Here is a 14,222-nt window from a genome sequence, read left to right on the forward strand (position 1 = left end):
ACTTCACTCCCACAGGCCCATGGGTTCTGGGTGGGGCCTTCGGAGGTGACTTTTCAATCACCGTCTGCTCTCCTGAAACGTGGTGAGATGTGCACCGTGGAGCTGCCCAATGGCTTTCCTCAGAGCCCAAATTTCAGCCTTAAGCTGTATAAAAGGGAGAGTGATGGATTCATGGTTCTCCTGTCTCCTGCTCCTTACCTGACGGCTCTCTTCCTTCTCAAGGCCGGATGCCTCAACACGCTCGCTGTCCAGCTGCTCACTTGGGCAGAGGCCTTGCCGTGCCTGCCTTCACCTTTTATCTCCAGGACGCAGAGCTCACAGAACTGGGTCCTGATGCCTCACTTCCAGCCTCCCGGGCTCCCACCCGGCAAGGTTATGTTTGAGTGTCCAACCAAGGGTTTTATCTGGAGGACCATTCCACTGAAGTTTCAAAGACTGTTGGCTGAACTCAATAAACAAATGCAGGGACTCTAGTTCCTCTGCCATTTCTCCCCAGAGTGTGGACGCCTGCAGTGCCTGCCATCTTCAGGGGCTCTTTCACTGGAACCAGCACACGGTCCAGCCTGGAGTCCCTCCTGGTTGATCCTTTGTGCTGCATTTGGCTTTCTGTGGAGGGGGCCGCTTGGGCTGAGGCCACGTTGGATCTGCTGTGGCAGGAACAGTGCCAGGGGAGTTGGCCTGAAGACCGGGGACGTTACAGCTGCCTGTCTGTGTCCAGATGGGGATGGGGGGATCCCACTGGTGGAAGCACCCTTGTATTTCAGTGTTTTGAGGTGAAGAACAGGCCAGATGCGTCTGCCCCAGCCACGGAACCGTGTCGCTGGAGCTGGGGGCAGGGTAGGGGCCCAGCGTTGGGCCGCAGAACAACATTTTCGTTTTCACCCTTGGCACTGAACAGCCGTTAAATGGAAAGGGGGCCTGTGTCCCTCCCTCAGCAGCCACGCCGGCCGCCATCCTGGCACCTCACAGAGCAGCTTTTGTTCGGGGTCCGGAGTGTAAAATTGGAGTGGCAGGTTGTCGGTGCACACATCTTGAATTTCCTGGCTTTTATCAGCTGCGCCACTCAAAACGACAATATTTAATCCCAAATGTTTCCTTCCCTTCCCCTCCCCCTCCTGTTTCATAAACAAGGGGGCTTCCCCCCTTTTCTGCCCAGTAGACTTTGCTGCCATTTCTTCAATCACAGTGAAAAGTATATTTGTGATTCTTCTCTCATGTTTTTGCAATTACACATACCAGGGGGCTTTAGGAGAACCTGACTTCCTGGGACCTGGTTTAATGTAACCTTCTTGCTGAGTCCTCCAACCCCACCAGCCATCTCATGAGGGAGAGTCGAACACGTTTTACTTCCAGGGGTCAGATGGCGTAGCAACAGCTTCATGCCATTTTATCCTCCTGGGTGTGGTTGGGGTCACATCGCCCATTGGTTTTTCCGTTGTAGGAATTTTTCTTAGTAGTCATTTTATTAAATAATTCTCCTAGGTGGGAGAATTAGCCCCCTGAAATTTAAAACTTGAAGTTTCTTTTTGTTGCTTAGTAACTTTGAGAAGCAATTGCTGAGCAAGACAGCTCTTGTGAGACAACCAAAAGATTCTGGCAACATCCTGTCTGGATTTTCTACATGGGTAGACACCCACGTGTGTGTAAAGTCACTGTTTGCATCTTGCATGGTGCACTAGAGTATCCCAAATCATGTTTCATGTAGAGAAGCAGCATGCTGTCCTAAGATGAAGCGTTTTGGAGTGAGAAGGAGCAGGTGTGACACCTGCTTGTGTCTCAACTATGGCTTCTTGGCCTGTGCAGCCATGGGCGGGTCTGAGGTCTCGATGGGGTCTGACACCCGAGCAGGATCTGCCGCCTGGCTGAGACCCCCATGGGCCATGGGTTGGTCAGTTTTGTGTGTAGACGTGGTCAGGCTGTAGGACCCAATTATTTGATCAAGTGCTAATCTAGGGGTTGCCGAGAAGGCTTTTGGTAGCTGTGGCCAATCAGTAGGCTGTGTGAGTAACCTGGAGAATCTGGGTGGGCCTCATCCAATCCCATGAAAGGCTTACGAGCAAAAGCTGAGTTTTCTCTGCGATGAAGAATTCTGCCTCAGGACGGCAGCATCAGATCCTGCCTGACTTTTCAGTCTGCAGCTGCCCTTGTGGATTCTGGGCTTGCCCTGCCCCACAGCCACGAGAGCCACTTCCTTAAGACGAGTCTCATCATATACACACATCTCCTGTTGGTTCTCTTTCTCGGGGGGCCCTGACTGATAACTGGCTGAGCTACGTAAGAGAACAGCAGTCCCAGGCTGCTGGCCGAGGGTCTATGAAATCAGAAACGAGCTTCTCTGTGCCTGTCTAGGACCTTCTAGGAATCTCGAGTTGTTTTCCAACGAGCGTGTGTGTCGTGGTGGGGCTGTGCAGTGATGCGAACGCGCAGGACACGGCATCGCTGTATGTGTGCTCTGCCAGCAGGTGTGTCCACTTCACTGGGAACCAGCCACCACAGCTGAATTCATGGCCACGGGCAGAGGGTTCTGGGAGAGGGTGCTGCAGGTGGTGAGCTTCTGGGGTGGACCACGGAACTTATGGGCAAGGGGTGAATAAATATTGATGAGGTATACCAAGAGGTATAGTGGAGGCATGTGACATCATGTCATGCAAAGAAACGCAGAAGTCATTCAGGTGGATTGTGCCATCCTGTTGCCCACCCCAGCTCATCCACCGGCTGGCAGTGGAGCAAGCAGATTAGCCCTTCTGGGCTACAGGTGTAAAAGGGGTCTCCTTAGTACCTGCCTTTAGGGTAGTGAGGCACAGATGTGTTGATGCAGGTGAGGCTTTCAGAAAAGCTTCCCCACTTTGGGACACTAAGTAAGGACAGATGCTTTCATTATTAAGATAGGCTCCTGCTCTGTGACCATTTGGCATTGAGCCCAAGCCCCAGTGATGCCGCACACAAGCTCTGTGGCTTTACGTAAGTTCCTTAACCTCTCTGAGCCTGGTGTGTAGAGGAAGGGAGGAGCTGAGCTGTCTCAGGCTTGCTGTTGTGATTAACTTAGAGGTATAAAGCTCTCTGTGGTATGCTGCCCAGCCTCAAACACCAGGAAGCCCTGGAACATCAGCCTGCCCACTGTGCTGGCTGCACGATTTATGTCCTGTCAGGACTGGACCAGGTGAGGGGAGTGAGGCCCAGCGTGCAAAGTTTAAGGTGGTGCCCACCCAGCCCTGCATGTACACCTCCCTGAGAGTGACCACCGCCTTGAGTTATGCACCCTGGGCGCCTTGCCCCCCTTGCCCAAATCCTGGCTCTCATTTTGTCATACAAATGCCACGCCAGCTTTGCCAGGTAAGGGGATGGGCCCATGTCGCAGAGCAGGACAGAGGCCTTGCCCCAGCCCCCCTGGGCTGTGTGAGCTCTTGGAAGGCAGTGGCTGCCCCTTGTTCGTCTCATGTGCTGGCATACAGCACCTGGCACACAGTTGGTGCCACATAAATGCTTACAATGGAATGAAGGAAGGAGAAGACGGAGGATTCAAACTCTTGACAGGGTTTCTCATGATCAAGGCCGTCCACTCCAGCTGCGGTGAGCAAGCACTCATTGTGAGGAGAGGACTGAAAGCCATTTTTATCGTCCTCCCATGGAGCGCTTTGTCAGAAGGAAGGAAGCCATCTCCCACTGAGGGTGAGTGCTGCTTCAGGACTGCCCTAAAGCTAGATTCGGACAAAAGGTCCCATGTTGTATGAGTCCACTTGTATGGAATGTCCAGAGTAGATAAGCCTATGGAGACAGAAAGCCAGGGGCTGCCAGGGCCTGGGAGGAAAGGGGATGGGGAGTGACTGCTGATGGGTACAGTGTTTCTTTTTGGGGTGATGAAAGCACCTTGGAACTAGACAGAGGTGGTAGTTGTAGAGTACTGTGAATGTACTAAATGCCACTCAGTTGTACACTTCAAAAATTGTCATAGTGGTAAATTTTATGTTACGTGTATTTTAACACACACACACACACACACACACACAAGCTGATTTTGGCAGGACTCTTTGGGTGTATATGACAGAGACAAGATTCAGGTGAAAGGCCAGTTACTGCTCATAGGATGGAGTGGAGGTTGGTTGGCAGGTGGCTGGATGCCAGGTCTGCACTGTCTCTTGGAGTAAATGTTGCTCAGTCACGCCACAGCTCTCCATGGGCTCTCCGTCTGTGTCTTCTTCAGGGTCATGTAGAGTAACTCCCCTTTCCTCCCCGCCAAGGCCTCCTGGGTGCCTATGGAAGCCTGGACCAGAGCCCCGACATGGGTGTTTGGGGAGGGAGGAGGCAGACAGGGAGCGGCACACCTGGGAAAGCTGTCATGATGGCAAATTTGGGAAGGGGTCGTGGGGGTGCTTCTGAGATTAAGGCCGAACAAGGCGATGGACTAGGTCCCACGGGACAGCCTCCACCACCCAGTGGGTTCCCCGGAGAACTGGGCAATTAACGGGTATCTCAGTGCCACGCAGACTTGCAGTTCTGACCACTTGAGTCAATGTGACACCACAAATGCGGGCGTGAGTGTCGGGGTGCATGTTCTGTGGGTTTGCAAGTTCATAAGCCACGACCAAATAATGGGTCTTGGTGGCTGGTTCTGTAGTTGATGGAACATGTGTTCAGCTTTTGACTAAAAGCCAGTGGGAGATCTCTTTGTCTGATCCCCAAAGATAGTTTCACCTACTGTTCAGGAAAGAGACTGTGATAGCTCTAAAACAAATAAACAAAACCCAGCTTCAAACATGCTTGGTGTTCCGGGGGAGTTTCCTTTCCTAACCTTAATTTTGGGATTAATTTGTTTTAGAAGTTCCTTGGCTGCTTATGTGTGTACACGTGTGTGCGTGCGTGTATGTAAGAAAAGAAACACTAAGAAGAAAACGTGTCATGTTCCTCTGAAACCTCCGGCTGGGTTCCCTCTCTGTACCTTGAGGATAGTATGGCCTGGGGCCTCTCTCATGTCCACAGTCTTCATTGAATCTGGCTTTGAAAGAATGAAAGGAAATCGGGCCACCCCGAGCCTTGCTCCCATAGTGGCTCCATGCCAGAACTGTCCTCACCTGTGTATTTTGAGTGTCTTATTATAAACCCAAAGTGATCTTGGTTAATAAAAATACAGAGGCAAGAGCTGGGTGCTCTCTGGTTTCCAGCTTTGGTCCTTTATCATGCTCATTAAGGTAAAATAGTTCGCTACTTTGATCCCCACCCCCACCCCCGTTCCTGCTCCTGGAGGTTGGGGTCAATGCTGTGCAGCTCTCTCCCCTGAGCTTACGGATTTGAATTTCAAATTATGGGGCTCCAAAGACTCGTTCTGTAATGGTTCCTGAATTCTTGTCATCCAGTAGGAGGTATTAGTTATAAATGAGTTTCGTTTTTGTTTTTCTTTATTACTTTATAGAGTATCCAAGCTATGCAAGAGTATATTTTCAGGGTTAAATATTCAAATGATTCTGAAGTTCAGGGCAAAAGGTGCTGCCCCTTCCCTCCCCAGGGAATCACCCTCCATGTAACAGAGTATCTAGGTTTCAGAGCCTCCTTCCAGGTTCCTTCCCAGGCACTTATATATGTGTATAGATAGAAACACTTTTGTCATTTAATACCACATTCAATGTAGCCAATATTCAATGTATAGAATAATTCTGTACTTATTTATTGGTTCACCTAATATTTCTGAGCACCTGCTATGTGTCAGGTATGATGCTGGGAGCTGCAGATTCAATAGTGAGCCACCACACAGCTCACAGGCTGCAGGCATGTTGTGCTGGGACTTGGTTTCCCTTCCATTTCACAGAGTATCTAGGCGCGTTCTCTCCATGGTCATCCTTATATGTCTGTCCTGTACTCTTCAGTGTTGAGAGAGAACACTGAATTTTGATGGACAGCAGATTGAGTTCCAGATGACTTTCCATTATAAAAAAGGAAGCAGTGAAGGTCTCGTTGAGCACCTGGGTGTTTTATAAGATTTAAAGATTTTGGGACGTCCCTGGCAATCCACTGGTTGAGACTTCGCTTTCCGACGCAGGGAGTGTGAGTTTGATCCCTGGTCAGGGAGCTAAGATCCCAAATGCCCCCCGGCCAAAAAACCAAAATGTAAAACAGAAGCAATATTGTAACAAATTCAATAAAGACTTTAAAAATGGTCCACATCAAAAAATAATAATAATAAAAAAAGATTCTTAGGGCAGCAAGACACAACACACCAAGCCTCTTCCAGAGGAGACTCCCTCCCGTTTGCATACCATAGTATTGCAAATTACAGTTTTCAAAACAGAGTCTTCAAGTACAAGTTCTCACTGAGTCTTCACTACCAGCCTGGGAAGCAGATACTGATAGTTCTACAGTTATACAGATGAGGAAACTGAGGCTCAGAGAAGTCACGAAACTGGCCCAGGGTCCCAGAAGCGGCAGAGCCTTGAGTTCAGACTTTGTGATGCTTACCCAAGAACTTTCCATTTCAACTCCATCTGGAGTCTGGCTGCTTTGCTCAAGGTTTGATCTCTACCCATGTGAGTGTTTCTGGGAGTTGTCACAAATCTGAAGAGGAAGCACATAGCCATCTCCAACCTCTGACAGAAAGCCAGGCCTTTTCTCTTCCATATGATGGTCCATTTCATACCTGGAACAAGGAGATTTTCCTATTCCAGGGGTGCTAAGCCATGACTCCCCTGGAACATTATAATATCAGAGTATGAACAGTTCCCAAACGTCGCTTGTCAACATCTCCCACAGCCCTGACACCTGGAGAATGGAAGACCATTCCAGAGGAAGAGAGAAGCCCTTTGAATCATTTTTTCAGGTACATGTCATTCTGCTTGAATTATTTTTCTTGAAGGAGAACACTTTTCAATAGTCCAAAGCAGGGACCCGTCATTTGTGAGAGCTCTTTGACGTGTTGCTGTTTTAAAAATTAAGTATGTGGAGTTTGCAGAATGGACACGGCCTTTCAGTTTTTTAATTTAAGGTTTAAAAAGTGCTTTCACGCTATAATCCTTGGGGGACAGGAAAGGCTGTTTGTTCTGTCCCGGGCCTCCAGGAAATCTGGCCCAGACCACCTACGGGAAATTAGCCTGAGACCTCAGCCTAGCTGGGAGGCGACAGCAGCGCTTCTCGGCACTGTGGCTATAGTTCTCACTACATAATCTAATCTTTCAAGGATATTTTCATCTGGAGAGGCAGTGAGCTGAATAACTAAACAGACACAATGCTGCTAATCCCTATTCCTGAGGCTGAAGGGTTTAACTCCTTGCCTTCTGTTTTAAGGCAGTGAGCTCAAAGTGGGCTGTTGGGATCAACATCAGAATTTCATAAAAAGCATTTGGTTTTGTATGCTGTGCTGACGCTCTGCAGTGTCCCTGGTTCTACTATGTGTCTGGCACTGCTCTAAGGACTTCAAATAGAGTAACTTGGTTACTCCTACCAGAGGAAGTGCGTACTGTTATTATGCACAGAAATGTTAAGTAATTTGCTCAAGGTCACATAGTAAGGAGGGGGTTGTGGGTTGGGATTCAAACCCAGACCAGTTGCTTCGGAGTCCATGCTCTTGATGCCTGTGCTCCTTGTTAAAGAGGGAGGCTCTGAAATGTCTGCCTAGTCAGTTTTCATTCATTCAGTTATTTGTTCATTCATTCATACACTTCTTCATTTGCATTCACCACCTGTGCTGTGTGAATGCCAAGGTGATTTAGATAGAAGCACTCATAGGCCTCCCATGAGTTGGCAGCCAGACATGGAAATGAATAAACCTAGAAATAATTATGATGCAGAGAGTAGAGGGCAGCAGTAGTCGTGCAGGGACCAGAGTGGCCAACGGAGTGAGGGGAACCTTGAACTCAGAAGCAGGAGAAAGTCAGGAAGGCTTCTCCAGGGGGTCAGGAGAAGGAGGGTGGGGCATTTGGCATGAAGAGGTGATGATGCAATGCCTTTTGGGAAACTCCTGGGGCATGTGGTCAGCGTGGAGGGCTGTGAGAGGGAGCAGAGCAGAGGTGGAGAGGAGCCTGGACTTGGTTAGCTTGGCCTAGGCAGGGTTTTAATGAGAATCTTATGAAAAAGCAGGCAGGTGAATAATTCCATTAGACCTGGCCATTCAGCAGCTTAGGAACCAGCATTTCCAGGTGGCATATGGGGTGCGAGGGCACGGTCCTTGCTGAAACCAACAGGATGTAGGACTTTATTTCTGCAAAACCAGAGTCTCTCACCTGGTCATCAGAATATCCACAGAATACCACTGACAGTGGCCTCTCAACGGCTCAGGAGCTGTTGCCATGTGGCTCAGCCAGCCTCAGCCCCCTCCCCCCAGAAGACCCAGGAGCTCTAAGCGAAGTCCAGCCCCCCAGGACACAGGTCACGGGCAGGTTCTTGACCCTCATCCATCACAGCGTGACTACCGTCTGGTGCAGGATGTGAGTGGGTTCCAGCTGGTTCCATCCCAGTGGCGGCAGACAAGCCATCCTTGCATTTTTGCTCTGCAGCCCCAGCCCTAGGGCAGCACACAGACCCCAGCAGAATGCCCCTCTCTCCAAGCCCAGCTTGGCAGAGCCGATGATGAAAGTGCTGCTCAGTCAGCCGGGTTCAGAGTGGCTTTGCAGTGGGGAATGTTGCAAAGATATTTGGAGCTGGAAATTGCCCTTTGCTCTTTTGAAAGGTGCAAAATGATTCAGTAATTACTTCAAACGTGGGGGCCTCCTTCCTCGCCTCACCTGAACTCCCTGTCAGCTTCCGCCTGTCAGACTTGTGTTGGTTTGAGCTGGGTGTTCCTTTCCCCATCTTCCCCCCACCTCCCCGTTTCCACTGCCCTTTGCAGCCCTCCTCTGCCTGCCTCCCCGCCCCCGCCCTGCCCCCAATCTGGAGCTTGGAGTGAGTTCTAAGGGTGCCTCATTAACGACTTAGATTTCTGGTGACTGCTTCTTTCTTCATTTGTTTGTTTTCAAGCTTTCTCTTAAATAACCTCATAGAGAGGGGTCCCGTTTATTTTTCTTGCTTAGTGTCTCCCTGCCAATCAGTTCTTCACCAAACAAAGGTCGCCAGGACTAAAGAGAAGTGGGGAGCTTTTCACTGAGGGAGAGGATTCCAGCAGACACACCTGCTCCTGGGAAAGTGGCCCACTTGGAAGGGCTGTTGCACATTAAAACAGCTCACCTTTATGTGCCAGAATGACAGCCATTTTATAGATTAGGAACCTGGCACAGTTAGATGCTCAAGGTCACACAGTACATTATGCAAATGGAATTCACATTCATGGTCTGTCTAAACCAGCGCCATCCAGTGGAAATATAAATGAACTCATGTATAATTCTAAATTTTCTGATAGGCTCATGATAAAGAGTGAAAGTGAAATTAATTTTAATAATATACCTTATTTAACTCAATATATCAAAAATATTATCAGTATTATAAATATCAGTCAGTGTTTGGGCAGAATGTTTGTGTCCCCCCAAATCCAGTGCAGTGATACTTGGAGGTGGTGGCTCTGGGAGGGTTAGGGTTAGATGAGGTCGTGAAGGTGGGCCCCCCAAGATGGAGTCAGTGTCCTTAGAAGAAGAGGAAGAGGCCAGAGCTCTCTCCTCAATGTGAGGGTACAGCGGGCAGTCGACAAACGCCCCGGTACAGGGCTCCCTGATGGAGAAGCGATGTTGGATATTTACCTGCACATCGCTGTGTCTCTGCAGAGAAGGATGAGCTGAGCCTCTTGGTTTTGAGGAAAGGAAGCTGAAGTAGCGTGATGGGTTCAAGCCTGTCTATGACCATTTCCATATGTTTTTGTGATCCAGGTGGTGAAGTTAATTTCAGATCCTTCCCTCATCAAAGACAAAGGGAAAAGTGGATCTGTAAGCCCTTAGTCTTCTGCTTTTACTTGGTTAGAGTGACACTTCTTTTCTTCTCTAGAACGGTATTATGTATTTTAATAGCAAAAAAAAATTACATTGGAACAATGGGGAAATAAAGCATATTGTAAAAATACTAAGTGGTCCTCAGAGGCAGATTTGCACACATGTGGATTAGTAGTTTGAATAAAACGTATAATGTAGCTATATTGTTTTCCATGCTAATGAAATACATCAGTCACTGAAAAACTTTTTTCAAAAATAGCTTAGTCCTTTATGTGAGCTCATTTTACCTCAGTTTATAAATTTGGAAAGCAAGGAAGTGGGGAAATGTAGAAGAGGAAAGAAGTAAAAACACACTGCTTACTCTGATGATGGAATGCTGTTGAGTGTAACATCACCTTTGGAACGGGAGAATTCTACTTGCACATTTAGTTTTCTTTCTGTTCATTTATTAATTTGTTCAACAAATATTTGATCTGACGATCCTGAGCTGGGAGCTGGGGAAACCGCAGAGAATAAGACCAGTGAGGTCCCTGCTCACATGGGGCTCCGAGTTCAGTGGGGGAGACAAGTAAATACTGCAGAACCACAGTGTGGTTGGGATTGCAAGCGGGGTGAAGGTGTATTGGGGTTTGTACAGAGGACCCTAAGCTGGAAGGGGGTGGCATCTGGCCAATGGAGGTGGTCCCTGGGAATTGATGCTTGCTCTGAGACCTGAAGGGGGAGGACTTGGCCAGGTGAAAAGCAGACAGGGGCCAGGGTGCTGCACGCAGAGGGAACAGCATGTGCAAAGGCCCTGAGACTAGAAGGAGCCTGGGGATTTTGACTCCAGTCTGTGCCACAGGTGTAAACTGGCAGAGGAGACCTTCTGTGGGAGACCCCGGCTGTGAAAGGAGCTCTGTCCCTACCCAACTGCCCAGCAGCAGGCACAGTGCCCACCATTGCCCACGTTGTTAGGAGGCAAGTGAGAGTTTCCGACCCAGAAAGCAGACCTGACTGGGGTCTGCTGGGGAATCCCAAGGGTGGCATGGAGCAAGGAACACCGTACACTTGGGACAGAGCTCGTCTTCCGTTCGGCAGTGCCCCCAGCTCTTCCTTTGTGTTGCACTTTGTAGCCCCTGCTACATAGATTTAGCTTAGTGATGACAGCACATTGTTTCTTTCCTACCCAGTATCCACCCTGCCTTTTCCTTTTACCAGAACTCTGACCTAGTCCAGGGCACCGAGCCCCAGCCCCATCTATGTCAGGGGTCAGCAAACTACAACCCAAGGGCACCGCCTGTTTGTGTAAATAAAGTTTTATTGGCACACAGACACATCACTCATTGATGGCTCCTCCGTGAGTACTCTTGCGTTGCAATGACAGTCGAGTAGTTGTGACAGAGACTGTGTGGCTCACAAAGCCCAAGATACCTACTACCTGGTCCTTTACAGAAACAATTTGCCAACCCAGGTCTAAGTCAATGGCTCACCTCCCAGCTTCCATTACAGCTGGTTCGGGGGCTAGGCTGTGGAGTGTCAGGCAAGGCATGCGGCTTCTCTGAATCTCAGTTCCTGATCTGTACACACTTACGTACATTATTTCACTTCATCTTCACAGCAGCCCATGAGGTGGGTTCTATTGTTATCTTGAAACGGAGGAAAAGGAGGAACAGAGAGGTCCAGTAGCCCACCCAAGATCATACAGCTTGAAAATGGTGGAGTCAAGACTGGAATCCTTAACCTTAGAATCCTGGAGTTGAGGGCTGGTGGGAGTGGGCAGGAGGAGGGAGCTGTTTGGATTCCTGTGGATCGCTGATCCTAGTTAACATTCGCATGTGGGGAGTGAGGTCACCCACACCTGTGTTCCTGTTCCCCCTCACGTGTAGCATGGAGAGGGGTGAAGCATGTGGGCTTGGAGTCCAATTGCCTGGGTTGAAATCCTAGTTCTGCTTACTGAGCCTCAGCTCCTCCCATGTGTCTAATGGGGAAATGAGGTTAGTAACTCCTAGGGCTCTTGGTGGAGTTATGTGGTTAGTACTAATATGGTCGTAACCTGGTACACAGTAAGTGCTCAGTAAAACTAGCCATTATCATTGGCTCAAAACCAGCCTTTGCCAAAGGGAAAAAATACAAGGTTCAACTCAATCATTTGGTGAATCAGTTATTAAAGAAGAATTGGGAGGAGGAAGTGAAAACCATCGCATGGGATCCCTTGACACATGAGTCCCGGTTTTACTTTGTTCACTATTGATGCAAGAGGTGCTTTTGTTATTCTTTCAGATGAGGAAAATGAGGCTCGGAGAGGAACATTCTCTAGCTCACAACCCCTAGCGGGCAAGTGGCAGGTGGGTACTGTCTGTGGAGCCCAGAGGGGTTTGCAGCCCACACTGTGGCTAGACCCAGACTCACTAGCAACAACCAACGTTGCAGAATCCACAGTGATTTTTAACTTTCTCTGCTAAGAAGTGGCAAGCCAGGCCCAAGTACCTTGCCCAGACCACAGGGGGAGTTTAAACTGGGCCTGAATTAGAGCTCAGAGCAGCCAGGTTTACGGTCTGAGGCTGGGGTTACTAGCTCAGACCTCAGTTTTTTGGCCTATGAATTTCTACTGAGTCAGTTAAAAACCAAATGAATCTATTTAAGTGAAAATGCTTAGAGGCAGGGAATTTAATTATTCAATGACTTGTTTCTTTCCTTTTTTTACTATTGAAATTAATTAAAAAATAATTTTGAAAATGTATGGCTGACACTCTGCCAGGAACGTGTCATGTGTAAAATTATTCCTCTCTGCATCGTGTATTCCTAAATCCTGGCTGGTCATCTATTTTCATAAGACCATTTGGAGCCCACCTTTAGGGGTTTTTTTCCCAAACAAATTAAGATTTGTAACTCTTCCTTGGGAAATAAAATCCTGATGGATATATATACACACACACAAACACACATACACACACACACATATATGTGTGTAGGTATAAATATATACATGTGGATGTATTGCGTATTATCTTAGCACAGGTTTTAGGCTAGCTAGTAGTGAGTGATCAGAAATAGCTAAATGTCAGATGCAGTAATACTGGTTTAAATATTGATTTTTAAATCATAGCCTCTGACTGACACCAGAACTGATTTGAACTTTCGGGTCATTTCTTTGTTTAAAACTTCTTCCCACCTTCTGTATAAGGTGTATGTACTCATTAAGAGATGCACCTCCATCTCTTCAGCTGCTAAATACAATGCCTGTTAAATGTGATATGTTTCTTTCCAGTGTGTATTTTTTTTTATTTACTCCTAGTTAGTACACGTGTACAATTTTGTATTCTAGTACAACCCTTGTTAAATGTGATGTGTTTCTTTCCAGTGTGTGTGTATGTATATATATATTTTTTAAATTTTATAAATTTATTTATTTATTTTTGGCTACACTGGGTCTTCGTTGCTGTGCATGGGCCTTCTCTAGTTGCAGCGAGCGGGGGCTACTCTTCGTTGCGGTGCACAGGCTTCTCATTGCGGTGGCTTCTCTTGTTGTGCAGCATGGGCTCTAGGGGCGCGGGCTTCAGTAGTTGTGGCATGCGGGCTCACTAGTTGTGGCTTGCGGGGTCTAGCGTGCAGGCTCAATAGTTGTGGCACACGGGCTTAGTTGCTCTGCGGCATGTGGGATCTTCCCGGACCAGGGCTTGAACCTATGTCCCCTGCATTGGCAGGCGGATTCTTAACCACTGTGCCACCAGGGAAGTCCTCCAGGGTATATATACTTTTAAGTGCTCCTAGTTGGTACACGTGAGTACAGTTTTGTATTCTGCTTTTTTTTTCACTTCAAATTATATTGTAGGCATTTCCCCAGGCATTACGCAGTCTTTAAATTATCTTTGGTGGCTACATAGTATTTCATTCATTGGGTACTGAGGCTAATTAACTACACTCCTGTATTTAAACCTTGAGGCTGTTTCTAACTTTTCAATATCACCAATAAAACCCAGCCACGAACAGCACTGTGTAAAAGTTTTGCTCCTGAGCACCCAGTCGGAGCAGGCTCCCCCTTCAGTGTCTGTCATACTGTCCTGGTTATCCCCTTTGTCATACACTCATTAGCAGTAGCTCCTCTCGCCTACTTATCTGCACTCCCTCTAGAATCAAAGTGTCGGGGAGTGGGTCCTCTTGGCTGGGCCCATTGGGGTGCCCCCACTCCCATGGTGGCCTCGGTCACAGCTGGTCGCCTGCCTCACATGGGACATCAGCTGGCGGCCACGGCCTGGGCAGGAGCCCGCCTCCCGGGCGTGTGGCAACTCTACTCAATTTTCCGTAAATCCCAGACTGCTCTAAAAACTAAAGTCTGTTAATTAAAAAAAAATCTTTCCTGGTCTGTTCAGGAAAATTGCCCCTTAAACAAATGGGGCATTAACAAAA

At 48.1% G+C, this 14,222-nt stretch overlaps 1 protein-coding gene across 1 annotated transcript in view; it reads left to right on the forward strand.

Moving 5' to 3' along the window:
• Positions 1 to 12,088, forward strand: part of C20H16orf95 (chromosome 20 C16orf95 homolog) — a 45,420-nt gene extending 33,332 nt beyond the window's left edge. Inside the window, 1 exon segment of the mRNA XM_049704098.1 lies at positions 223 to 12,088. Coding sequence (XP_049560055.1) covers positions 223 to 334 — 112 coding nt within the window. The 3' untranslated portion in view covers positions 335 to 12,088.
• The last annotated feature ends 2,134 nt before the right edge of the window (positions 12,089 to 14,222 follow it).

This window comes from Orcinus orca, chromosome 20 (genome assembly GCF_937001465.1).
Source record: "Orcinus orca chromosome 20, mOrcOrc1.1, whole genome shotgun sequence".
NCBI classification, from domain to species: domain Eukaryota; kingdom Metazoa; phylum Chordata; class Mammalia; order Artiodactyla; family Delphinidae; genus Orcinus; species Orcinus orca.